The 25,584-nt window shown below is 45.0% G+C and overlaps 2 protein-coding genes across 5 annotated transcripts; one reads left to right on the forward strand and one right to left on the reverse strand.

Moving 5' to 3' along the window:
- Positions 1-3: 3 nt before the first annotated feature.
- Positions 4-13,600, forward strand: PLAT (plasminogen activator, tissue type). 4 transcript variants are annotated; one of them, XM_038160126.1, is made up of 15 exons: positions 4-152; positions 1,773-1,993; positions 5,280-5,397; positions 5,772-5,811; positions 6,201-6,332; positions 6,650-6,763; positions 7,113-7,287; positions 7,845-7,936; positions 8,197-8,368; positions 8,697-8,782; positions 9,224-9,419; positions 9,905-10,041; positions 10,131-10,271; positions 11,640-11,788; positions 12,688-13,600. In XM_038160126.1, the coding sequence occupies exons 3-15, from the start codon at positions 5,302-5,304 to the stop codon at positions 12,844-12,846; spliced, it is 1,689 nt and encodes a 562-aa protein (XP_038016054.1). In that variant the 5' UTR covers positions 4-152; positions 1,773-1,993; positions 5,280-5,301; the 3' UTR covers positions 12,847-13,600. The 4 variants fall into 4 exon arrangements, with proteins under 4 accessions (XP_038016054.1, XP_038016057.1, XP_038016056.1 ...); XM_038160129.1 differs by having other exon boundaries at positions 6,712-6,763; XM_038160128.1 differs by lacking the exon at positions 6,201-6,332.
- Positions 13,601-15,059: 1,459 nt separating this feature from the next.
- AP3M2 (adaptor related protein complex 3 subunit mu 2) lies at positions 15,060-25,304 on the reverse strand. Its single transcript, XM_038160130.1, has 8 exons — positions 23,820-25,304; positions 21,973-22,144; positions 21,313-21,450; positions 20,715-20,800; positions 19,362-19,495; positions 17,939-18,146; positions 17,095-17,239; positions 15,060-16,662 (listed from the first exon to the last, which is right to left on the reverse strand). Exons 1-8 carry the CDS (start codon positions 24,447-24,449, stop codon positions 16,562-16,564), a joined length of 1,614 nt encoding a protein of 537 aa, XP_038016058.1. The 5' UTR covers positions 24,450-25,304; the 3' UTR covers positions 15,060-16,561.
- Positions 25,305-25,584: the final 280 nt, after the last annotated feature.

A 25,584-nucleotide genomic window follows, 5' to 3' on the forward strand; every position in this document is an offset into this window, starting at 1 on the left:
CCGGAGCGAGCGCCCGCCCTCCGAGGGGACGCGCGGCGCCGGCGCCCGGCCCGCCCGGGGCCCGCCCGGGGCCGCCCCGCCGAGGAGCCGCGGTGGCCGCGGTACCGCCCGGAGGGGCTCGGCGCGACGGGAGAGAGCGGCTCGTGGGATGTGTAAGTAAAATTGCGGAGTTGGCGTCTTCTTCCCACAGCATCTCTGGAATTTGCCGTCCGGAACGCACCGTTTGCTTTTGCCGCCGCACCGCCCGAGCCAAAGCCTGTTCTGGGCTTTCCATGGGGTTTGGATAGTTCTTCATCCTTGGGCTGGCTGGCGTGAGGTGCTTTAATGCCGCTGCAAAGGCGCACAACAGCACGGGGCTGGAAAGTGCGCTCCAAGATCTTCCACCGCTTCGGTCGCCTGCGCTGGACCTGCCGAAGCCACCGGGCACGCAGGGTCCCGGCAGGGATGTCAAGATGTCACACTTCGTCACTGCCATTAAACAGTCCTGCTGAAATTATCCCGAGGATCGACTTAGAGAAAAGCCAGTAGATGGTTCTTGAGAGAGAAGACACTTTTATTGCTGGCTTTCCTAAAATATGTTAAGCCCTACAAATGGCACCACGCTCTATAGACAATTACAGTGGTCCTTAACCTGTGAAAAGCCAGGAAATAATTTCTGAAATTTTCCCCCATGGCCATCAGTATGTTTGCATCTTTAATCTAGAAGTCAAATGGCTATTATCTTTAAAAATAAAATAAATTAGCCCCTGCTTGCTCAGCAGTGTTCAGTCTCAACAACTGGAAGTCCCTTCTAGAAACAGTCAAATGCAGCTACACTTAAATCGGATTTATGGCAGTACTGTTATCACCAGCACTGTGACTCTTGGAGAAATAAATTTTATAACCTTGACACAGATCTCCATGCAGAGAAGAGATAAACCTAGAGTACCCAGCGTGTCATCTTTACCATTATGGAAATAACCAGTGCTCTGCTTTCCAAATGAGGACTCCACGGAGCTGCTTGTGGAAATGCAAGTCCCTCACACACTGGTTCTTATGTCTTGTGCTAAATTCTGTCAGGAGCTTGATCGCCAGCGTGCCGCTCACTAGTGAGTCAGTTCCAAGCAGGTAGGACACATTCACCCCTGTAACAATGTTGTGAAAACACTGACTGTTTTCATAACAGTGCCCTAAGATCAGCTCTAAAACTGATCATCACATTTGCCTGCCACACTTTGATAACTGCACACCTCATGACCACACTGGGGTGAGTAGATCTTCATTTTCTCGGATGAGTAATATCAGTGAGCATTTAACTCTGGCCCTCAGCATGCTGTTCTTATTTGTATCCAAAGTTCCAAGAAGTTTTGCTCATTTCACTTGAAAGCTCCCCTGACTGTTTCTTCTCCCCTGGCTCTGTGCAGGGCATGCTTTGCTCCACAAGCGGGTCAGGGCCTCTCTGCCAAACATCCTAATTAGGAATACAGCACACTGCACTTGTGTGTGAAACAGGAGGTTCTCATTATTAGGACTAAGTCTACACAGTCTTTCTAATAATATTAGAAATAACCCAGCTGTGCTTTCACTCACACTCCTAGAAGCATCACGGGACAGGACAGTTGGTCGTGAGGGACACGTACTATTCTGTCATTGAACAATAAAGTGTTCAACGGGGGGAAAAAAACTGTTTGGAAAACTGAATCCGCTCTCTTGACTGGAAAAGAGAAAGAACAAAACAAACTGTAAAATCCAGCAGCATTGCCAGCAAGCAGCTTTCCTCCCGTCCCGCACAGGCTCCCTCCCCGGCAGTCCGGACGCCTGCCTGGACCATGCCCTGATGCTCGGGAAGGGGTGGGATGCGGCCAGCACGCCCCATGGCCCGGCTCCACCAGCACACTCCACCCCCTCGAGCGGCGCTGCAGCTAGGACACAGAGCTCAGAGCCACAGGAAACACAAAGCCAGGCTGGTCTGGAAAGAAAACCAAGAGAATACAGAAGAGAAAAGGCAAAAAAGGTAGGCACTGCTCTGCACCTGTTTCAAAAAGGGCGTTTCCTGTTTTCAGCATCAATGGCACTGTCATTAAATGCTATTAAATATTATTATTTAAGAAATGAAGCACCGTGATAGTTAAGGAGCTATTGCCTTCTGCTTTTGAAGAGGTTCATAGTCTAGGTAAAGCTGCTAACTTGCAGTTGTTTCAAGAAAGCTGAAGCTTTCCAGGGAAAGGGCTGACAGCCTCAGGCTCTGACCAGTTAAGCAAGGAGGAGTCTCCTGCACGAAGGATTTTAGCAGAAGAAATTAGGAGTTATGGACAAATAACTTGATGATAAGGTAAGGAGACACAGAGAACTAGCAGCAAAAGAAGAATTTATTTAATCTTCTCAGGAGGAGATGAGACTGTGCCTTTCACCCCTGGTTCCAAAGCATGATAATGGAGGGGCACAGAGGAGGAGGAGGGTAGGTCATCTTCATTCTCCCTAAATGTGGCCAAAACCACAGGAAATACTGAGAATGATCCCAGAAACAAAGACTTTAAAATATTCATTTCCTCCAATGTCTTCAAAGACTACAGCATCTTACTTTTGTCTTCTTTTGGGTTTTTAGCTCTTTCCCCCAAAAACAGAAGTCTGTTCTAGAGACTGTCTGCAGCATTTTGCAGTAGAAACACTTGCTGTGTACAGCTAGAACCTGCTTGTACAGATGAATACATGAGATGAACTTGATTGAGCCATGCAGGTCTCTCATTTTAAATAGAGACTCCTCATGTCAGTCTTCCAGGCAAAGAAAATATAAAAAGGACATTTTTAAGTTTAAGAGGTGTTTCTTGCTACCCCCTGAAAATGATCCGCAGTTTCCTGCTGGTTTCAGGTAGCTGGGACTTCTTCCAAGATATCAGTTAGGCCAGCTGTCCTTCCACCAAAAAATAAAAAAAAAAATAAAAAGAAACAAAAAAACCCCAAAAAAAACCTGGTGTTGCTTTGTTTTTGGGGCATCTTAGCAGGCACCTCAGAAATAAGGTCTCAACAGTTCTTTAGCGTGCTTCCCAGGCAGGAATTCTAACAATGCAGCTCAACTGTGATCTAAGTAGTTTCACTGAACAAAGCTTTCCTTGAGAGTATCTTAGCTACCAGAATCTTGCTTCTTACAGCTGTAAGACCTTCAGGCCTTCTCCACAGATAACAACCAAGATCACCTGTGATGCCAGCAATTAGCAAGTTAAAACATTGCCACTGTGGGATTCGGAACACAAGCCTGCATAGCTGTAATAATGAATAAATAATATAGAATGTAAATAAATAATAAAAATTGAAATAAAAAAATATTTATTTAAAATTTATTTCTTTAAAAATTTAAATAAATCATAAAAAATTCCCTCCACAGCTGCAGGGAGTGAGGACACTGTGCAGGGTTACAGCAGAAAGCAAGTGACTGGATGGCAGTTCAGATCATTCACTTCAGCTTTGGGAATGCTGCTGATTTAGTTCAGATTAAATTGAAATGTTGAAAATCAATTCATTGAAAATAGTTAATTGAAAATCACTTCTACCACTTTTAAAAAGGCTTGCTATACGATGCAAAATGTTTCCTGAGAGGTGAAAAATAGCTTGAAAGTATATAAAAAGTGTACTGTGAAATCTCTGGAGCAATACAAATCACTGACAGATGCCCCACATTATAAGGATTTTATCATCAAGATGTGACCCAAAGATAAAGTATGGAGTAATCAGGGTTCTCAGAAGATGTTCTTGTGCATCTTTTCAGTCTGACTTGCAACTCAAGTCCCCTCTTTTTGCAGCCTGATGATGAGAAATCACATCCTGATCACATCCTGTTGTACTCCTGGTTCTGCTTCAGAAACTGGCCTGTTTGTGCCTTTTGCTTTGAATAAATTTTAAAACGGACAAACAACAAAAAAAAACCCAACCACAAAACTACTAAAAAACCACAGAGTCTTTCTCCATATTAGCCTTGAATCCCAATTTATGACTCATCATCAGTTTCACCAGCTGTTATCCAGCTGCCTTCTCTGGCTTTATATAAACAGAGTCTGAGCTCATGATTTCTGGAAGTAGTAGTTTTCTCAAATAATTGGGTTAGCTTTCTGCATATAACATAGATGATAAAAAGGTGATAGTGTGGGCAACAGTGCCTGAATATGATTTCAAATATTTGGAACTTCAGGGCAATCCTAGAGACTGGAAATTGAATTGTAGCTCCTTGCCTGTATCTTGTGCCTGCTACTCTATCACATTCCCAGCTCTTGGTTTGTAGAGCAGGTATTATATTTTGAAAGGAAGAGAGAAAATGGACTTCTGGTGAGGGACTTGTTAAAAGCAGGGGGTTCTACCATATCTCCATCACACCTTTGCAATCTCCCCCTAGGGATCAGTGAAGGTTCTCTCCCAAGAGTACTGATTTAGGAGTACAGCTATGTAAAGCTGTAAAGAAAGTAGAAACTCTTCCTGGTGGACTGAGGAGGGCTTTGAAGTGTAAAGCTGCTGAAGGGATTAGAGGGAATAATTATAGTTGTGACTGCATAGAAGTGACATACAGCAAGATGCTGCAACAAATAAATGACACTGTCATAACAAAAGCTAGCCTGCCACACCACTGCCATACTCTGCCTTTTTTAGCAAAAGCATATAATAGTAAAAACTAAAGGCTTATACAGACATAGCAGTACTGTCCCCAGCTGTCATCAAGCAAAGTCATTCTGCCTACACATCCTCTACACAAGAGAGGAGGCTTCGCTCTCACCCAAAGCAGCAGGCATGCAAAAAATGCAAATCCTCTTGAACCACTGTTACCACAAACTGACCCTTCAGAAGATGGCTGTGTCTCTGCAAGAGATCTCTCAAGTAGAGAGATCAGTAATCTGAATCATTAGAGAGATTCAGTAATCTGAATCTCAATTAAGACATTCAAATCACCATCAGACAAGCCCATCTCTGTAATATTGCACACGGTCCTGTTGGCATCCGGCAATTTAGGGGAAAAGTACTTGGAATTTACTTCTGTCTTATTCCCCAGGAAACACCCTCTCAGTTTCCTCCAGACATAAAAGAGTGTGCTTTAGCTGATGGAGTTTCTAAGTTTATCAAGTAAAAGCACATCTGGGTCCAGCCTGGCAGTTTCCCCAGGAAGAGCAGGATAGTTAGACCAGACAGCTGAGAAGTGACGGGTTGAAAATGTGTAAAAAGAACTTTTGTCATTTAAAACTTTCATTTAAAGTTACACCTTGAACTCCCTTCACGCTGTAAAACTCCTTTGTTCAACATCTTACTTTTTGTCTCTACAGATAATTTGAGATTTGGAACTGGATGTGTTTTTTTTGGATGTGGAAAACACTCAGAATGGAAGGCAAACTCCCGTGTCTCCTTCTGCTGGTGGCAGCAATCGTGACTGTCCAGTGCCAGGTGAGAGGCTAATGAATCCAGTCATTCCCTTGCCATCCTGCTGTATTTTCAGCAGCACTTCCTTACCATTGACTCCAGTGTCTGCATCAGGAGAATCTGCTTGGCTCACTAGAAATCAGAGGAATAAATGTTACATCTGAGTGACGAGCAATCGCCTGGTAATCCCTGGCAACGGAATGAGTTACAATTCTTAGGATCCATCCTGAGCTACTAGAGGCACTTTGTGCTGGACTGTCTGACAAGAGGGCAGACGGTTCCTCAGAGCTTCCCTGATTTACATGCCCTCAAGAAAAGGACTGCCTCTTTGAAGGTACTTGTTCTCCCATCATTTTAGGAGAGCAGTTACTCACAGAATTCACCTTCTTTGCTTGCAGGGCTCACACACGCGTTTCAAACGAGGAGCCAGATCTAGAGGTAAGCCAGGCTAACTAAAACCACCATGAACGTGGGAGGGGAAAGCAAATGATGTTGAAGAAACAGAACCTGAAAGCTTTTTGTCATGGTGATGTGGATGAGAGATTCAGAAGGCTAAATACCAGAGCAGTGATACCATCCACAACAAAGTTTTCCCCTCCCTCTGCTCTCTCTGAAATAAAAAGAGGCTGGGCAATAGTGGAATAGGACATCTGGCAGCACAGCAGAGAGAGAGATGGGACACTTGTGGCCTGAGAAGGAAAAAGGGCAACTCATTAGACACCTGCTCCCATCACAGATACTTTTCTCCTGGAAACAGAAGGGAGTCCTTTTGCTCAGCCAGGTCTTTTCCCTGAATCTCTAAGAGGATTTCCTTTCTCTGATTACAGCCACTTGCACAGATAATTCATCTGCAGAAATTTACCAACACAGGGGGACCTGGCTGAGGCTTTCAGGGAGCAGAATAGAATACTGTAGGTGCGACAGTGGTCGGAGTCGTTGCCACACTGTGCCTGTCAGAGGTATGTATGACAAAGAAAAAGGAAATGGTGAGAGATTGTCCATCTCATCATCCTAAAGAAGAACTCCACAGTCAGGGCCACAGTTACCGCACAGAAAATTTGTCTGGGAATAGAAAATGATAGAAACTAAAACAAAAAGAAAGAAAGAAGGGAAGCACTACATTAAAAGGCTGTAAGAACATGGCAATAACAGGTGGGTAGGGAAAAACAGAACAGGCTAAAGGAGACTGACAGGAAAATGAAAGGTGTGTAGAAATTGCCAGCTTCTTGCTTCTGTGAAATCTAACAGTATTTCCTGGCTTTTGCTTATTCCACAGTCTGCACTAGAAATAAATGCTACAATGGGGGCCAATGTTCACAGGCATATTATTCCCCACAGCTCTTCATCTGCCAGTGCCACCAAGGTTTCTCAGGGAAGCAGTGTGAAATAGGTGAGTATACCACATCAGCTGCTGGGAGCAATGCTGTTGATGTTAGCTATGCAGTGCACCCAGGAGCTCCTGCTGTAGGCTAGGCTCTCTAATAAGTTGCCTTCTTTTATTCTAAAGCTTTTACTACAAAGAACTTTTAAGGACACCTGGGTTTTAGGTGTCTCTTAACAAAACTGTGAATTTTGCAACTGAAGACATTCATGTACACTTACAGTCTGCCTGGCAGAGCATTTTCACTGACTTACCAGACAAGACATCTGAGAGCCAAGTTTAAACAGAACAGAGACTGGGGGAGCTGTCTGGGAAAGGATTTGGATGCTGTCCTTACACTTGGTTCCCTTTTGTTCAGATACTGAAGTTAAATGCTACAAAGACACTGGAGTGACATACAGGGGTACCTGGAGCAGGACAGAGAGTGGAACTGTATGTTTAAATTGGAACAACGATGGTTTGGTGAACTGGATGTACAGCGGCCAAAGAGAGGATGCTGCTGAGCTGGGATTGGGCAATCACAACTATTGCAGGTGAGGAGCTGATGGCACACAGGTCAGAGCCACGGGGATCAGCCCATTCGAAGAGCCTGCAGCAAAAGAATGGCTGATCTCTGATTCCAAGCAGGGAACACTGCACGGGTGCAGATACTGTGCAGCCCCTGAGCAGTAATTGCAACATCTGTAGACATAGCTGAACTTGAGATCTTCCTAGGCTGGATGTTTATGGCAGACTACAAAATGCAAGTATCTCTCACCCCACAGTCTTTCCCTTGCCCCTTCCCAGCCCTCCCTAAACTCTGTTTGTACTTCAGTTTCCTACTGCTTCAAATCCTGGTCAAAACTGTACAAACGGTGTTTCCCGTACACGACCTAAACTGCACAAACATGCTGTCCACTCCTGCTGGCTGCTTGCCACCTCATCTTCACCTCAGTGTACTCCAGAGTTTTATAATTAAAACAGGAATTCTGGCAACTTCTGACAGTTCAGTCCACATCTTCACTGCAGAGCAGGACTAAGTCAGCCAAGTGGATGGCCTACATGACACTTTATAGCTTTGTAATGATGGATAACACTGTGACTCTTTCAGAAACCCAGATGAGGATTCCAGACCCTGGTGCTATATCTACAAAGGGGGAAGGTACACCTGGGAACACTGCAGTGTGCCCTCCTGTTCAAAAGGTACCTGCAGGGCACAGGGATGGGGCTTTGGAATTTCCATTATTCGCTGCAGGTATTAAGGGTTCTCTGTGAACTTGGGCTGTTTCTGTAGCCTAAAAAGTTGAGACTCTCATGTTATATCATATTTAGGCTTTTTGTATTTATGACACTGAGAGAATGAGATACACAGAGGTAACATATAGATGCCTTGATAGAAATCACACCTAGGAACGACTGACAGGTTCACATCAATCTGTTAACATGCAGCTTTCTTATTGAAGTTAGGAACAACTGCAGATCTGGAAGAGGCACAGATTACCGTGGCAGCCACAGCGTCACCACTTCTGGAGCCACCTGTTTGAAATGGAATTCTCTAATCCTTGTCAACAAGCGATACACTGCTTGGAGAAGAGATGCTTACCAGCTGGGCCTTGGTAGTCACAATTTCTGCAGGTATGTAGTTGGTTACAGAATTAAAAAAAACCAAACCACCAAACTGCTTTGCAGTACTCCTAAGGCAAGGCGTGGATTAGTAAAGCACACGAAATACACTACTGGTGACAATGAAACTCACTCCCAGTAGTAATTTTATTCCACCTGACCTATTTATGCTTCTCTAAGATCAGACTCTGCAAGCGCAAATTTAACGTGCCCTTAGGGCCCTCTGCATCTCTAGAAAAATCAAAAAGAATACACTCGGGTCACAGTCTGACACCTTTAGGTCTCTGCAAACTCTGCAGATCTGATAATAAAAACAGCTCTTCTCTCTCCTGTGCTGCAGGAATCCTGATAATGACAGCAAGCCCTGGTGCCATGTCCTGAAAGGATATCAGCTCACGTGGGAGTACTGCAATGTGCCTGCTTGCTGTAAGGATTCCAGCACTCCTCCACTTCTCTTTCTTTGAGGCATTACTGTCCTGCATGTCATCTGTATTAAAATAAGATCTAGAGGGAAAAAAAAGCTGTATTACACTCAAGCATCTTGCAGTGAAAAAAGAGCTGGAGTTAAACAAACGAACAGGAAAAGCTTTTTGGAGCAGAAAGAGATTCTGTAGCTCCACTCTCCCAGAAGTGCCCTTTGGTCTGCCAGAAGGGAAGATTGCAGAAATGGACAACAGGAAAGGCAGGGTTTCCTTACTGTATTTTTCAAATCAGAATACAAGTTTCCTAGGAAACAGGGATGACTCAAATACTAAATAGTTTGTGGCAGGCTGCCTCAACACGGACTGGTGACTAGGAGGCTCTTAACCCTAACTCAAAGCAGGAGTGCCTGAACAAAAAGCCTGGTTTTGGGTTTGTCATCCACAGCCACGTGTGGCTTACGGCAGCGCAGAGGACAGCAGTACAGGATCAAAGGTGGCTCCCACGCAGACATTGCAGCCCACCCGTGGCAGGCTGCCATCTTTGTGAAGTATCCCCGAGTGCCTGGAGAGCACTTCCTCTGTGGAGGGATTCTGATCAGCTCCTGCTGGGTTTTGTCTGCTGCTCACTGTTTTGAGGAAGGGTAAGTTGAGGATTCAGTACTATCTGGGGGGGGAAAAGTCTGGAAAATAGAAGCATGCAGTATAGCTTTACTGGTATAAGACTTAGGGAAAAAGAAACCTCTTTATCCCAGTAAGTCTGCACTAAAGATTATAGTTAATTGTGCTGAGCATTACAGAGATGGGCAAACTAGCAGGATGGCATTAAGGTACCACAGAAAAGTATCAGATACCTCAAGGACAAAGTTGTGGATGCACAATGCAGAACCATCTGAAACTTGAGAACAGCAAGGGGCTGGCAGAGCAGCTTTGCCCTGAGGGCTGTAAGCACATAGAACAAAAATGAAGGTAAATAGCTCACTCTGAAGTCAAACTGCCTGCGTAACAAAGCAGTAATAGAGCTAAAATAAAAGTATATTAAAAAAGAAAAAAAAAGCAGACTTTCCAATAGCACATCTTCAAGGGTCCAGTCTAGTAAACACAGGAATAGAGACTCTCTTTGCTTCAGCTTTAGTGCAGATCAGCTGAAGATCGTGCTGGGTAGGACTTCCCGAGCGACTCCTGAGGAAAGCGAGCAGAAGTTTCAAGTGAAGAACTACATTGTGCATCAGAAATTTGACTCAGAAAACTTCAACAATGATATTGGTAAGAACTCCTCTGACTTTGTGCCTGGAAGGCCATGGGTGGCTCAAGTTTGTGATTCATGCAGTGGGGATGTTTTTTCCCTTGTTCAGCTCTGTTGCAGTTGATGTCAGATGCAGAAGGCTGTGCTGTCGAGACGGGCACTGTCCGCACAGCCTGCCTCCCCACGCCAGAGCTGCGGCTGCCCGACTGGACTGAATGTGAGATCTCTGGTTATGGCAGAAATGAGGAATGTAAGTAGAAGATGCATGTGGACATGTCCTCTGCCCTCAAAGAATTCAAGCCTTTAGCATCACAGAATGTGTAAAGTATCATATTGGCTTATATGAGCACTACCAAATGCATGCAGGAGTTGCTCACAATCAAGTTTTGCTGCAAGTTACTCATCTCAGTTCTGTCAGTTGTAAGGGTTGTTCTGTCAGTAGTAGAGTGTTCCTTGATGCTCTCCACAGTACAACACTAAAAATGAATGAATAAGGTAGGAGAGACATAAGATTTGCATCAGGGCTGCCACATCTGCTGTACTCAGTACATTCAGATACCAACTGTAATTGTAATTTAGATACTGATGTAATTTGGACAGAAATCCATTTCTGTCAAGCCTTGATATACCACATAGTTGCAGATTGATGCCTTATTCTGAGACATTGCCTATGCAGAGATTAGCAAAAAAAAAAGAAGAAAAAAAGCTAAAGAAATATCAAACCCAGATATACATTAAAAGGCTGGTTAAATTGTTTTTAAAGTGAGCTATAACATACAGAAATAAAAGCTATCTGAAAGTATACACAGGCAGACCTGTATTTAAAGCAAACAACAAAAAAAAAAAACCAACCCAGCCCTTATTTTACTTTCTTCCTTTTCCATCTTCTTTAAGTTCTCTAACTTGTAAACTTAGTAAGACAAAAGCTTGAAGCATCTCTCATACAAGACCTGATCACAGTTTGGATCCACAGGGGTTTTGGAACAGACCTAAAGACATAGCATGTAAGTGGGACATAAAGTATTTTCAAAGCTTGTCCTCAGCATTTCTTACAGGGAGTACAGAATAAACCCTGAGAGGGAAAAGATGCTGCAGCTGTAATTCAAAACTTTACTGAATAACAACAAGCCTGCCAACTTCCAGTTTTGTGCAATTGTAGCTGTACAGGAGAATAAAACCAATATCCAAAACTGACCACCCAAATCTCTTCCAGTCCAACCTAAGTGTACCAGTTACTCACTGTTACGTATGACAAAGCATCTAACTTTTGTTCGTGCAAGTCTGATGTTAAAAAGTTAGGATCCTGTTTCATACAGTTAAGGTATTTTCATAGACATTTCCCACAGATCCACCCAAGAAACCTGGCAGTCTTTAACTTGGAGCCTGCATAAACCTCTCTAGCTTGCTGAAGAAACAGTATTATTTCTCAACTAGATTTAAGCTGTTCTGGTTATCAAAGTGGAACACCCAAGATATAAAAAGACCCTTTCACAAGGAAATTTTCGTTTCGCCACAGAGCTGCTTCTAAACTACGGAAACAGAATTGCAACTTTTAAAAAACATACTTATGCACATACACAGAAATATATCCATATTTATATTGCCATTTTTCTTCCAGTTTCTCCCTTCTATTCAGAGCAGCTGAAGGAAGGCCACGTCAGGTTGTTCCCAGCCAGTCGCTGCACAGCACAGTATCTGGACAACAGGACAGTCACAGACAATATGTTATGTGCAGGAGACACGAGGAACCTTGATGATGCCTGCAAGGTAAACCCAATTCTGTTCTTTTTTTTTTTCTTTTCTTTTCTCTGTACTTTGAGCTAACTAAACAAAAAGCTTCAGAAAATAGTTTAAAGAAGTTATGACTTTGCCTGCATGGCAGTGCTAGTGGACTTCTGATGAACAGAACTGGTGGTTCCTCTTTCATTTCTCTTCCCTCACCTCTCATGGAGGGGAAGGCAGGGAACACGTAAGCAATCAAACCAGAGCAACACAGACTGAAAATCCCAAATACAGGAAATACCACAAAACTGAACAGGAAAACCCACCCCAGCATTTCCTAGTATTTTCTGTTATGTGAGCATGCAAAACACTCAGCAGGAGGTTCTGTGGAAGGAAGGGGGTGCCCCTCTACTGCAAAGCAGAGAAGAGAATAAAGGCTGAAAGATGGTAGAGAGCAATGACATGAGGAAAAAGGAAGGCATGCATTCAGTCCACATCCTTTCTGTTTAAACAGCTATTATTATTATTATTATTATTATTATTATTATTATTATTATTATTATTATTATTATATATTCTATTTAATAATTTTGCTTTACTGTTACACATAGCAGTATGAAACCCCTTGGAACTTTAGAGCTTGAATAAGGGCCTTCCTGTCTTTTTTCCAGCATTTTATCTGCATTTCATAAATGGGGTCCATACAAAGTTAGACACTTTAATGTTACATTTTTCTGTGTCTCTCCCCATAAGAGGAGCATTGAGGGAGTCTGGAACATAAAAGTACTGTTCCTAGGAGCTTTTGATTTGTGAGCATACTACAATAGGGTATTTGTATAAATACCCCTAAAGCCAGTGGGGTTGGGAAAAGCAATGCAAAACCAAACAAAGAGATGGTTCCTAATCTACAAAGAGATGGTTCCTAATCTGCTGCTTCTCTGTAGGGCGACTCTGGAGGGCCCCTGGTGTGCATGAAGGATGATCGTATGCATCTGATTGGAATCATCAGCTGGGGAATAGGCTGTGGCCGCAAAGACATTCCTGGTGTTTATACAAATGTGACTCGTTATCTTGGCTGGATTCAGGACACCACGAAACTCTGAGAAACTGAAATGAACCTTTTTCAATCTCGCGACCGTGCCCTCACAGCTTCCTTCTGGGTGCTGTCAGTGTGCTGACAGGGCTTCCTGTTTGTCCAGATTTGACTTCTAGTACAAAAGGAAGACAAATTGCAAAGTGAGGGAAGGGCATGTTCTCATAGTACTCTCCCGATCACAGGGTATTAGAAGCTACTCATCCTTTTCCCCAACACCACCAAACTTTCACCTTGCATCAAATCACATTAAGAACAATAAAAAACTCATTCTGGCCCCGAGTGAATAAACCAAGAGAGATCATGCATCTCTTTAGCAACTATATTGTTTTAGGAATGGGTGTGAACTGAAGGGGACATTTAATTTCCTGAAAACTTCATCTCCCTCCTTACTTGGCTGTACAATTGGAAGACATTTGTCTTCCTTGTACCTCTGTCCTTTCACCATTTGACTTTGCCAATTTAAGCTGGTTTCAATAGAAGCTGGTTCCAAATAGAAAGAACAAAAGCTGTAGGCATGAGCTGCTTATTTCCAGATTATTATACTACTTACTTCTTCAGTTTGGAACTGATTAATTAACCAAGTTTGAGCTTAAACTCTCCTTAAACTTAAATTCAGGATGGCTTAATTATTAGGACATTTTATTCTTTCACTTGGTTTTACTCCTGGTAATGGAATAGGTAAAAATTTTAATACTGGCTTGATCTGCCACAGAATCAATGTATATTTTTTTAATATTAAATTTCTATGCATTATCATCTGATATGAAGCAAAAGCTCTCTCTTCTGTGCAGCAGGTCAAAACAAAGGACAAGTGCATTGGAAGCTGTTTTAAGAGCCTGCTAGATTTACATCCACGAGTAAAGGCCACATCAGACACCACAAGGCTGCCTTTGTCCTTTAGCAGGAGACAGGACAGGTACAACCAAGTCACCATGAACCAGAATCTCAGTCATCAGCATTATTTCCTGCCACTGCAGCTGCCACATGATGCTAAGTGCCATCTATGCACATCCTAAGAGTGAAGCCTCTCCGAGAGCTTCTCTTTTGTCCCATTGTTTTGTAAAGAAAAAAAAAAAAAAGGTGTAACTACCATTTTACAAAAGGAAAACATTGTATTGAGGGTACGCAATGAATTTCGTTTTATCACCAATCAGTAGCTCAGAAATCCCTGAGGTGGTTTCCATCTTTACATCAGCTTTCCCACTTCTTACAAAGTTTTTATCCCTACTTGAGTGAAGCCTCTCCAAGAGCTTCTCTTTTGTCCCATTGTTTTGTAAAGAAAAAAAAAAAAAGGTGTAACTACCATTTTACAAAAGGAAAACATTGTATTGAGGGTACGCAATGAATTTCGTTTTATCACCAATCAGTAGCTCAGAAATCCCTGAAGTGGTTTCCATCTTTACATCAGCTTTCCCACTTCTTACACAGTTTTTATCCCTACTTGGCCTCTTCCAGCACACAGCAGCACCATCTTGAGACAAGATCTAAGAATAACCATTGCCATCTGCCTGCTTGCTTCCATCTGACTTTGCAGCTTACATTGTCGTACTCGAGTTGTTTCAGAACCCTAGTGGACAGCAGCATCTTTTGTAACTGAAGCACACGGCTGCACCTCGTGCTTCCCCCCCAGAAGTCCTTCATATGTCCAGCTGATGCCACTGAAGTTGTTGTTCATTTCCCCTTCCTGCCCTGCTCCATCTTCCATAGGACCTTGCAGCCATCTCAGACTGGTCATGAGGGCCTGATGCCCTCGTGGATCTAAGAAACCTTTCAATATCTCGAGTAACATGAATCACTTCAGCAGTAAATAAAAGATCCTTCAAAAATCAAAGCTACAAAGCCAAAGGACAGTACCAATACTTTAGGAGCAGGAAGGTGATGAGATGATTAATTGTCTTCATTATCAAAGTACTGCCCTTAGCATGCTACCCAACGCAGTAAAAAAAAAAATGGTTCAGCTGCATTCCTAAAGACATTTTCACTTGAGGTTCAGCACTCCTTTTGGGAAACACTAAGAAAAATGACCAAGAAAGCAATTAGTTTCAGTTTTTCAGAGTGCAACTTAATCCCAGGTTTCCAGTGCCAACTGCATAAAGACATTTATCTCCCTGAGGCACCCACTATACACAATCAAATTGGCATCATTTACATTCCTCCTCGAATACCAACTTGATTTCTTATACAGCCTGCACAAACCACTCTGAAATGACACAGACGACATGTAAAAATGAATTTTATTGATGCCCTTGTTGAAGGTTTTGTTTGCACTGAACATGCTCAGCAGTAATGTCACCTCAGCGGAATGCCACCTGCTATGGAAGCAGGAGTGCCACAAGCAAGATGCCACTCATGAAGTGTCCACCACATGCAAGGTGGAATGAATGCTGTCCCTCGTTTAGGGTCACCCTGTTCTGTTCACAAGCATGAGCTGTACACGCTGGGCTCCACAGCCACACGTGTGTGGTCAGGTGTACAGCAGCTTAGGTGCGAGTTCTGCTACCAGGAGAAAATAAGTGGCCAAAGAGCCTGTTACAGACAATATCAACAGTGCAGGTGCCTCTCATTTCCTACTGCTGCTCTACAGAGGGATGAACACAGGCTGCAATGGGCAGATACAGCAACAGCTCCTGAGGAAGAGATGATCCCAGTGAAAAATCTGCCACAGGTTTGAATCCATCTGCACGGCACCTGACAGGTACAGAAACTGAAATGAGGTAGGACAGGAAGAACACTACAAAGGTACCAGGTCACAATTGTCTCAAAGGAAGACATCAGTGAGCAGGAAAACAGCAGTATCACCATCATTTGCAATAGGAAAGGAGAGGCAAAAAGAGGTTCCAACAAGTTACTAGGACAGTGGTGATCTTCATGTAGCCACAGCTTCAAATTCCATCAGTGCTGTCTCCACAGAAGTTGCCCTGTCTGTCTCTTCTGATTCCCCAAATAAGCTAGGAGAATTCCTACCTTCAAGCACTGATGAAATAAGAGGAGAAGCAGAATTACACGGAGATACCACTGCCCCTCAGTTACAAGATCTGAATGTATTTCAAGTCTGTATTCAGAGACTCAAGATCCTTGATGACCAGGATGCCTTATGAAATACCTAGAGAAAGAATCCATGTCTTCCCTTCTTCCCTTTGTGGCACCATTCCCAATCTCAGGCTTCTCAACTTCCCATCCTGGGCAGAACAATCTACCCTTCCACTTCTTCCAGTCCTTTTGAGGCAGAACAGCTAGATGTTCTCCCTGCTGGCAAGAGCTCCACAGCTCTACACCCTAACACCCAGTGACACAGGAATGCAGGTGCTGGATCATCACACTGAAGTTTGTGGAAATTCAACTTTATAGCACGTACAACGGGATAAAAGCCAAACAAAATACAAGGAAGAGGAGCTACAAAAGGCCATAAATCCCTAGAATTTCCTCTAAGACAGCAAAAGGAAGGTGATACAAGCTTACATAGCTGACTCACTAATCCTTAGGGACCTGAGCAACTCTCCCATCTACTGTTGTTCCAAATACTTCAGACTCAGGTAGGGACGAGGTGGTTTCAGGTCAACCTTCCTTTTCCCTGCTTTCCAGCACTCTGAGCACTGGCTTTCCTGCTTATGCTACTACAGACAAGGGAGCAACCCTAAACAGATGGGTGGGATAAGAGGCTGCATCCAACAGCCAGGGACAGGGGAAATAGGAAAAAGTGCTCTTCCTTTTATCAGGAGCCTCTAGGTTCGGACTTGGAACTTGCCAGCCTTAGTCATGTATTTTATCCCCTTGAATGGCTTGTACTTCTCCCCGTACATGTCCAGGCGATTCACCTTCAGTCCTAGAGGCAAACAAACACAGCGTAAGACTGGCTGCTGCCCCAAACAAAGGTGACAGGCTTTGGGGTAAAGGGACAGAAGATCACACTGGCGGTGCAGAAAGCACAGGGAAAGTTTTAGCAAGCAGTAGACAGAATGGAGAAAAGCTGACAACTGCTAATTGTTAGAATCGTTCTTTACAAACACATCCATACCCTTAATTTCTTTAGAGGTCTGTAAGCACAAAATGCAAGGAAATGCAGGTAAGCTGTTTCACAGACCACTGGAAAGAAGAAAATCCATATATCTGTAGTCAAAGCAGAGACTTTTTTGCTTGAAGAACATGTTGCAGGTAGAATGTACTTCAGAAGGTTCGAAAAATTACTTCAGCTACACGCAGAATGAGCACTGGCACAGCAGAGAACATTCCACTTCTTTACCTCAGAGTCACTTACCAGAAATAGCCAGCTGCTGAATTTTAAACTGCAGGTTAATGGTGGGGTTTTCATCTGGTTTCGATGTCCCAGCTTGCAGGCTCACGCTCCCCTTCAGACTTGGCAGTTTCTGGGGGTTTATTTTCCCAACATCCCATGACAGTAACTTTAAGGAGCAGAAAATGCAGCAGTGAAACTCAAATACTGCACCTTGTAAAGAAGAGTCCCCTTCCAATGACAGCTTTTAATGTTCCTCTATGAAAAATGGCTTTTTCTTAGTATCTTGCCTTTCATATTGGCCAGACACAGGATTAAGGAGCGGATACCTCACTCCAAACCTTTGTTCTCCCTCTCTTTCCATGAGGCTCCCCAAAAGCCAACCATGAATGCTATTTCCACTACTTGTGCTAAAGACCACATGAGTAAGCCCACCAGATCAATGTTTGCAAGAAGAAAAAAAAAAGTTCCCTCCTCAGGTTCAAAGAACAAAACCAGAACACCCCAAACCAAACCCATTAGCCAGCCCTCAGTGTTTGCCAAAGACCAACACGCAGCACTGGGCATGACAAGAAGATATGCAGATGTTTGTAAGCCATCCACCAGATTGATGTCCCATTGCACAAGACCAGTGCTTGGATTTTCCTCACAGATCAAGGAGCCAGCACTGAAATCTACTCAGACACCAATGTATTTGTTCTGGGGATTAAGAAAACCCTAGTTTGCAGCTGTTCAGAAAAAGTTCTCACCTCAGCAAAGCAGTGTTCGTGGAAGTGTTCATGGAAGCATGAACAGGTTGACTGCATTTTCTGATAGATAAGAAAGATTTTTTTTTTTTTAATTATCTAATTCCTCTCTTTCCTCTTACCTTTGTAACTGGATCAAAGGCATGTGTTCCCTGGGAGGGTGTGAGGGTCATATTTAAGACACTTTTTGGCATCTGGCTAGTGACCATCACTCCCTCTACAGTCTTGCCCATCGTCTGCTTTGGCCCCACTGTGATCTCAAAGCGTCCCAGTGAGCTGCTGTCACGAAAACTGATGTTGTGCTTAACGTAGACAGGAATTGCCACAAGACTGGAATAAAGACACAAACAGAAAGTCCCTGTCAATGTCTTGTCTTCGTATTTGCTGAAAAGAGAAGGAAATCCTACACTCATTTGTTTGAGCTAGGAGCAAAGTCAGGATTCCATTCTCACGTGTTAATTACACTTTTTGTAATTAAGCTTTCTGTGTCCTGTTTTATCAGAAAAGGGAACTACACCCAATAAAGCAGGAGGCTTGACCAAAAGATGAGAAATGTTTCTGCATGTCACAGCCAGGTTGGCAAGTAGTTCCTGGCAGTGCAACACCACTTGAACTTCATGTTTGTGCTTTTGGTTGCATTTGCCACTCCTTTTCACCTGCTAGAGATAAATCTGACAAAGGTCTAGCAAAATTCTTTAGGAGCTGTAACTCCAAATGGTACTTGGCAAGCTGCTTCTAGAAGAGTGTAAACCTGGACAAGAACTTGTGGTTCCATTAGGAGAGATGTCAAAAACCTAACAGGAGCACCAAACTATCTTGTTGTATTCTAAAAAGTTTTTTTGAACATATGAAATAGACAGATTGGTTACTCCACACTGTCTAATTCTTTCACTGTCTAATTTGTTTATCTGCTAGCAGTCTTTGAAAAATGCTGGCTGGCCAGAAAGAAATTACAGAATCACTGCTCCAAACGAGGAGAAAATGTGTAATTTTAAAAAAAAATGAAAAAGGCAAGTCACCATGCACCTCTACTTCACTTGGCTCAACATGCCACCTCATCTTTAAAAGTTCCTTCTTTTATCCTCTTCCTAGCCAGAAGGATCCAAATTTCATCATTCACAGCCCCACACTTGTGGTTGTGATATTTTATGAAAATCCCTTTGCTAGGATTTTCTTCTCCTGAGAAGCTGAAGGGCCTCAGCTTCAAGTGTGAACAATTTGTGATCTGCTGCTGTGGGATGCAGCAGGTGCTTCCTCCATTGCTCAGTGTGGGATGTTTCTGCTTGGTGGCCAATCCAGGAGGCAGCAGCTCTCGGACTCTCTGGGAGTCACAGAACTTTGTTATTCATTCCTTTCTATTCCTGTCTCGCCTTCTGATGAATCTTTCTCTCTGTTCTTTGTGGTACAGTTACAGTGTGGTCTTTTTAATGTAATATAGATCATAATAGAATAAACCAGCCTTCTGAAATGGAGTCAAGATCTCTCCTTCCCTTCACCAAGTCCTGACTGCCCAGCAAACCCTGGCAATACACCCTCATCACCTACTTCTGAGCACTGACATGGTAGGACAGCAAGCGGAAGTTTCCATCGGGAGGGATGAAGGAGAGTATCCTCTCTGACTCCCAGCGCTTGAAACGCACACAAGGGTGAAAGCTGACATCATCCAGCAGCCGGGGGTTCTGAAACAGAAACAAAGTCACCAGGCTTGTGAAGGCAGTTCGGCTTCAAAGGACCTCCCCTTCTTAGCAATCTTCTGTCCGTGAAGGGCCTGCCATTTGACACGCTCTTTGCCACCTGAAGGTGGCTGCACTCATGTGGGGTTTCACCCCCGGATTGGGATGACCCCGAAAGATGGAAAAGTCTCTCCTTCAATCTGTGTCTTCGAAGAAAGACTCAGTAGTCTTCTGTTGTCTGGTCTCAAGGTTGTTTATTGTTGGTTATCTACAAGATTCTTCTCCTGAGCTGCTGTGGCCCGTTCAGCAGCTCAGACAAAGGCACACTGCCCTCTCAGGGGGCTGGTGCCATCTTTTATATCATATATTATGTACTACATGTTTATACTTTTTCCTCAATACTTACTATCTATATTGAATGGTGACTTTCTACTCTAGACCAATCTGTGAGTGCCAACATCACCAAAGACATGGAGGCTGGGAAGGAGAAAGAAGGAGGACAGGGCACACCCAAGTCCCTCCATCTTAGAACCCCTGACCCCCATGTACAAAACTTGGACCCCGGCGTACAAGGCTTAAAACCCCCCTGCACAGCACTCAGAAATCCTTCCTTTCACTGCGTGACTACTCCTGCTACAATATCTAAACTTTTGTGACTTCTTGTTCTTCCTGCAAAGTTGGTAAACTGTTCCATGGGTCAGATTCAAAGCCACAGGGGTTTCTGGCTGCATGCCAGGGTCTCAGATGCTTTTGACCTGGGTCTAGAACGTTCGAGAATGTCTGAGGGACATTCTGAGTTCCGACACACTCAGACATGTCTGATGCTGTTATACCCACGTGAAAGCAGCAGTCAATAACCTCTATCCTTTTTTCGGGTATTTTTAATCCTGTTTTAGAAAACTTAGTCATGTCACATAATTACACTGGTGTGCACTCATAGTAGAGGTGGCCCTTCAGGATATCTGCTTAAAGCACCACTGTGTCTCAAAAACTTACTCCCAGCACACATCACCTGTGCTTTTAAACAAATAATCTGAAAAAGCCTTTTTAGGCTCCAAGTTGCTGAAGTTCCTGATGAGTTCCCATTGTCATTTCTTTCTCTTTTCATCCAGCATACCCAAATTCTGCTGTACTGGGGTCCATCACCACAAGATCACAATCTCAGCAGCACAGCTGGGAACCCCCTTTCAGAATACTTAAATAAAGATACATCCTTGAGCTTTACCATAAAGGAGAGGGTGAGGTCTGGCATCCCAGTCAGCTTGACACAAGCATCAATCACTCCCTGGATTTCAGCAGTAATGGTGGACCCTGTAACAATAAGGTGAACACGGGTGGTTTTGTGAACCTGATCAAAAAAATCCCAAAGTGGAAAAACCATGAGTGAAGAGGAAGGAAATCTATTTTCTTAATGAAATGCCATGGTTCATTATGTTACCTGCTCAACATCTGTATCATTCCCAATGACTCCTCTAGAAGATTCATTCAGTTAAGAACCATGGACACCAACAATGTCCATTTTAATGGCCAATGACAATAGCTCCCAATTCTAACAAGACTAAGAAGCACAAATACTGAAGAGAAAGTGCTGTGCACAATTTTTACTCATCCTCTAGTTTCCCAATATAGAATTGCTTGTGAGACCTCAAGAACAAAGACAAGTTTTTGACTGAATAGCACACAGAAGTTAGCATCACTCCAGAGTAAAAACAGGAATAGAGCTTCCCACACTTGGATGAAGGTGCACCTACTTCAAAACCGACTCTCTCTTCAGGCACTATCAGGACAAGTGATCCTGTTCTTCACCAGGGGCAATTCCATACCTGATTTGTCAATGATTGCATCTATCTCCTCAATCACATCGAAATAGGCCTCATTGTTGGTATATTTCACACCAGTACGTCTCCAAGGCACCACTGAGAGCTGTCCAGTGGGAAGCTGGTCACCCACATTAGTGCTTCCTGGAAAAAGAAAGGGAATCAACAACCACAGAAGTCAGGCAATGCTGCAGAGCAAGTCCCTGGCCTTAATGAGCTTAATTGGAATTAATCCCCGAGAACCTCTGTTTCTTTGTAGGAAAGCAATTCCTTTTCCAGACTCCCAGTACTCCAAAAACGTGCATCTCTCTTACAGCCAGCTCTAAAACATGCCACAGTAATGCATGGCAAAGTGTCTACACATGGGGATGCATAAACTCAATCAAACTAACTCATCCTGGAAGTCTGTAACTGAAAATGTAATCTGACTTTTCTAGGTTAAAATACCCCAAATCAGACCAAAACCAAATGCAAAACCAGAGTGCAGCGGTGCTGAAATTGGAAGGAACCTCCAAGCAAAGCATGAACACATGACTCCCTAAACACACCTGTGCTGCATGAATGCTATGGGACAGCACAAGTTTTCTTCACCCATGTCCTAATTTACTTGTGCAGGAATATTCCCAACTGGAGTCCCCAGTTTATCTTCTTCTTGTTTCCCTGTACCTGTGATGGTGTTGACGACTGTTCGCAGAATAGTAGGAGGCTTTATCAGTTCCTTGAGGATATTGGACTCTGTTGCCAATGGAAAGCCATTGTCCAGCATCTCCTCCAGCACCTCATAAACCACCACAACGTTGTCCTTGATTATCACCTCTGAACAGACACCAAAATAATCCTGTGCAAAAGAAAGAATTATTCAGTGATCTCTGAAAGAGAATCTTGGTGATCATTCAGTCCAGTGCTCTCACACACAGGAATAAATTGAGTCTCTTCTTGAACGAGGCAAAAAACCACTGAAACTCCCTGTATTACTACAAGCACGCCAGACACACCACTGTGGTTGTGATATTTTATGAAAATCCCTTTGCTAGGATTTTCTTCTCCTGGGAAGCTGAAGGGCCTCAGCTTCAAGTGTAACCAATTTGTGATCTGCTGCTGTGGGATGCAGCAGGTGCTGCCTCCATTGCTCAGTGTGGGATGTTTCTGCTTGGTGGCCAATCCAGGAGGCAGCAGCTCTCGGACTCTCTGGGAGTCACAGAACTTTGTTATTCATTCCTTTCTATTCCTGTCTCGCCTTCTGATGAATCTTTCTCTCTGTTCTTTGTGGTATAGTTATAGTGTGGTTTTTTTAATGTAATATATATCATAATAGAATAAACCAGCCTTCTGAAATGGAGGCAAGATCTCCCCTTCACCAAGTCCTGACTGCCCAGAAGAGCACTGCATCAAATGGTGACCCCAGACGTGCCATCACACCACTCCCACAGACACAAACAACTCTGAGCACACCTCGGCCTCTGCTCCAGTAAGGTGGCAAATTCCCACATCAGCTGTCCCAACTAATTCAGCAATTTCTAAAACTGAACATTTAATTCACTAACTGTCTTATTCTACATGAACTTCAAGCATCTTACGGGAGAGAGCAAGTGCACGTGCACAACACAAACCTGAGCTTCTCATTACTTACAGCAGTTAAAGAGATCAGGCATTCTGCATAAAGACTGAGTATAGGTATGCTGTGACAGGAGAGAAATCCTAGTTCTGAGTTACAAACACTTTTTCAGACATACCAGATTTTAATATACATCTAAGCCAGTGACAACACACTCATACCCTCAGAAAAAACAAGACCTGAGGGTCTGACACGATCCACTGCTGGCCTGACAGCCAATCCACTCCCTAAAATCAGAGAAACATAATTCAGAATACAGTCAGGTTCTGACTGACATCTTGGAAGCAAAAACTCCCATGACACGTGTTTGCCCGAGCACACACATTTCCTGTCTGCTGGCAAGATGCTGGTCACAAGACATTTCAAATCCAGACAACACAATCCTTGTTGTTGGCAGGCGGAAGGAAGACAGACATCTTTGCTGCTTTCCTAAACTGATCAGAAGATGTGTCAACCGTAGCACAGAGGGAATACAGCTGCTCTGGGGCAACTCCTGCAATTCACAGCTTTAGGAAGCTTCCAAGAAGGAGCACTAGATGTAAACGCACGGGTAGGTTGTCACTGATTGATTAAAGCACTTGGCTATGAATTGCAAAAGCTCCTTGTGAGAGCAAGGCCAGCTTGGTCTTAGTTCACAGTTCCCAGAGCAGATAAGGCTGCAAAATAGAAATACTGATTTATGAAAGGTTTATCCTGTGGGCACACGTAGATCCCGAATCCATCGTAATTCCTAGGCACTAAATTCCCAACTACGGCAAGCCCTGTCTACATCCTCACAAACGCAGGATGAGAATTACGTGATAGGAAACAAAAAAAACCCTAAGAGGTGCAAACGAGAGGGGTTCTCTGCCGAGGCTCCCGCGCTCCAGCCTGCGGGTCCCAAGCCCCTCGGCCATACCTGGAACGTGTCCACGACGCGGTGCAGGAACTCGATGACGAAGAGCGGCGGCACCTCACTCTGGATGACGGCCACGAAGAAGATCTTGTGACGGTAGACGCTAAGGAGGTAGTGGTGAGGCGTGGGGATCACCGGCGGCACGTTCTCCGCCTCCGAGGCCCGCTCCTGCGCCTCAAAGAAATAGTCACAGACGGAGCGGCTGACGACGCTCTTCCAGTGCTTCTCCAGGAAGATGTCCCCCGAGGCGTTGATGAGGAACAGGCTGTGGATCATGGCTGCGGCGGGGCCGAGCCGAGCCGAGCCGAGCCGTGCCGGAGCGAAGCCCCCGAGAGCGCTCCCCGCACAGGCCCCGCCCCCGCCGCGCTTCCCGCGCTGGCTCCGCCCCTCAGCGCGGCAGCCGCACGCCCCGCCCCCGGCGCGCGGACAAACGCGCTCCCGCCCACTCGGGGCGGGGCTCCGCAGCGAGCGCCGCCATTGGGCGAGCCGCCCACACCCGCGCCCCATAGGCCGATGAGGCACGTGGCTCGTGACGCGGCCGGAGGGCGCGCTCGGGCTCCGGGACAATCCCGGCAGCGGCCGGACGGGGATCTGAGCGGTGCGGGATGGCCCCGCGCGTCTCTGTGTCCCCATACCCCTGTCCGGCGACCGATTCCGTGTCCCATCCCCACCGCCCCGTTACACACCTGACAAGGCAGGGAGGGACACACCGGGCACCCCCGCTAGGCGCTGCCACCGCGACCCGGGGACGTCCCACACGGAGGGCGCTGCGGGGTCCCCCTTGTTTGGCGGGGCTCCTCACCGGCGTTTGGGGGTCCCTTTTCTACAGGGGAACTGGACTGTAGTCCATGAAATGAGGAAATAACCCGGCTTTTGCAGGGAGGAACAGCTACAGGGAAACGTTTTTCACTACGTTATTTTGCTGGTTCGTTCACCACGGAGTGACAGCCCAGGAAACATCCAGCTAGCGTGAAAACAACTGTCACGCCAAATTTACCTAAATTCTCTAGCAAATTATTCCTTTGCATAACTAGAACTAGTGTTTCGTGTTCATATAGCAGATCCCTGGACTTCTGACTAAACCATGCCATGACAAATAATTTTCCTACTACCCTGCTGGGAATATACAAAAACAATGGAAAAGCAGTCCTTTGCATCATATTAAACAAGCTGTCTGAGCACACAGCCATTCTTATATGGGAGCCTCTTCTATATGGGTGGAAAGTCGGACTGTTGCACCAGCAGGGAGAGGCTGAGGGCTGGGATTTCAGACCCAACTGTGATTCAGGATTGTGGGCAAATCTTTTAAGCGCCGGTATCCTCCTCACCTCACGTCACCTCACCGTTCAGCCCGGCCCGAGCCGGCCGCTGCCCTCACTCGCTCCCCTCACTCGCTTTCCTCACTCGCCGGTCGCTGCCCTCACTCGCTGGCGGCTTCCCTCACTCGCTGGCCGCTCTCCTCACTCACTTCCCTCACTCGCCGGCCGCTCCCCTCACTCGCTCCCCTCACTCGCTCTCCGCTCCGCTCCCCTCACTCGCTCACCTCACTCGCTCTCCGCTCATCGCACTCGCTCTCCGTTCCCCTCACTCGCTCTCCTCACTCGCCGGCCCGCTCCCTTCACTCGCTCCCCCTCACTCGCTCTCCGCTCCCCTCACTCGCCGGCCGCTCCGCTCATCGCACTCCGCTCCCCTCACTCGCTCCCCTCACTCGCTCCCCTCACTCGCCGGCCGCTCCGCTCATCGCTCTCCGCTCCGCTCACTCGCTCCC

The sequence above is a fragment of the Motacilla alba genome, chromosome 22 (assembly GCF_015832195.1).
Source record: "Motacilla alba alba isolate MOTALB_02 chromosome 22, Motacilla_alba_V1.0_pri, whole genome shotgun sequence".
Taxonomy (NCBI): domain Eukaryota; kingdom Metazoa; phylum Chordata; class Aves; order Passeriformes; family Motacillidae; genus Motacilla; species Motacilla alba.

Bases quoted from the DNA above. Each gene is read 5' to 3' on its own strand.
- PLAT (XM_038160126.1), top strand. From the start codon at position 5,302: ATGTGTTTTTTTTGGATGTGGAAAACACTCAGAATGGAAGGCAAACTC. The intron at 5,812-6,200 runs GTAAGCCAGGCT...CTCTGATTACAG, and splicing joins ACGAGGAGCCAGATCTAGAG to CCACTTGCACAGATAATTCA. The intron at 7,937-8,196 runs GTACCTGCAGGG...TTCTTATTGAAG, and splicing joins TGTGCCCTCCTGTTCAAAAG to TTAGGAACAACTGCAGATCT.
- AP3M2 (XM_038160130.1), bottom strand. From the start codon at position 24,449: ATGGGGACACAGAGACGCGCGGGGCCATCCCGCACCGCTCAGATCCCC. The intron at 19,496-20,714 runs GTAAAGCTCAAG...TTTCTGTTTCAG, and splicing joins ACCTCACCCTCTCCTTTATG to AACCCCCGGCTGCTGGATGA. The intron at 16,663-17,094 runs GTAAGTGACTCT...GTTTGCCTCTAG, and splicing joins TCAGCAGCTGGCTATTTCTG to GACTGAAGGTGAATCGCCTG.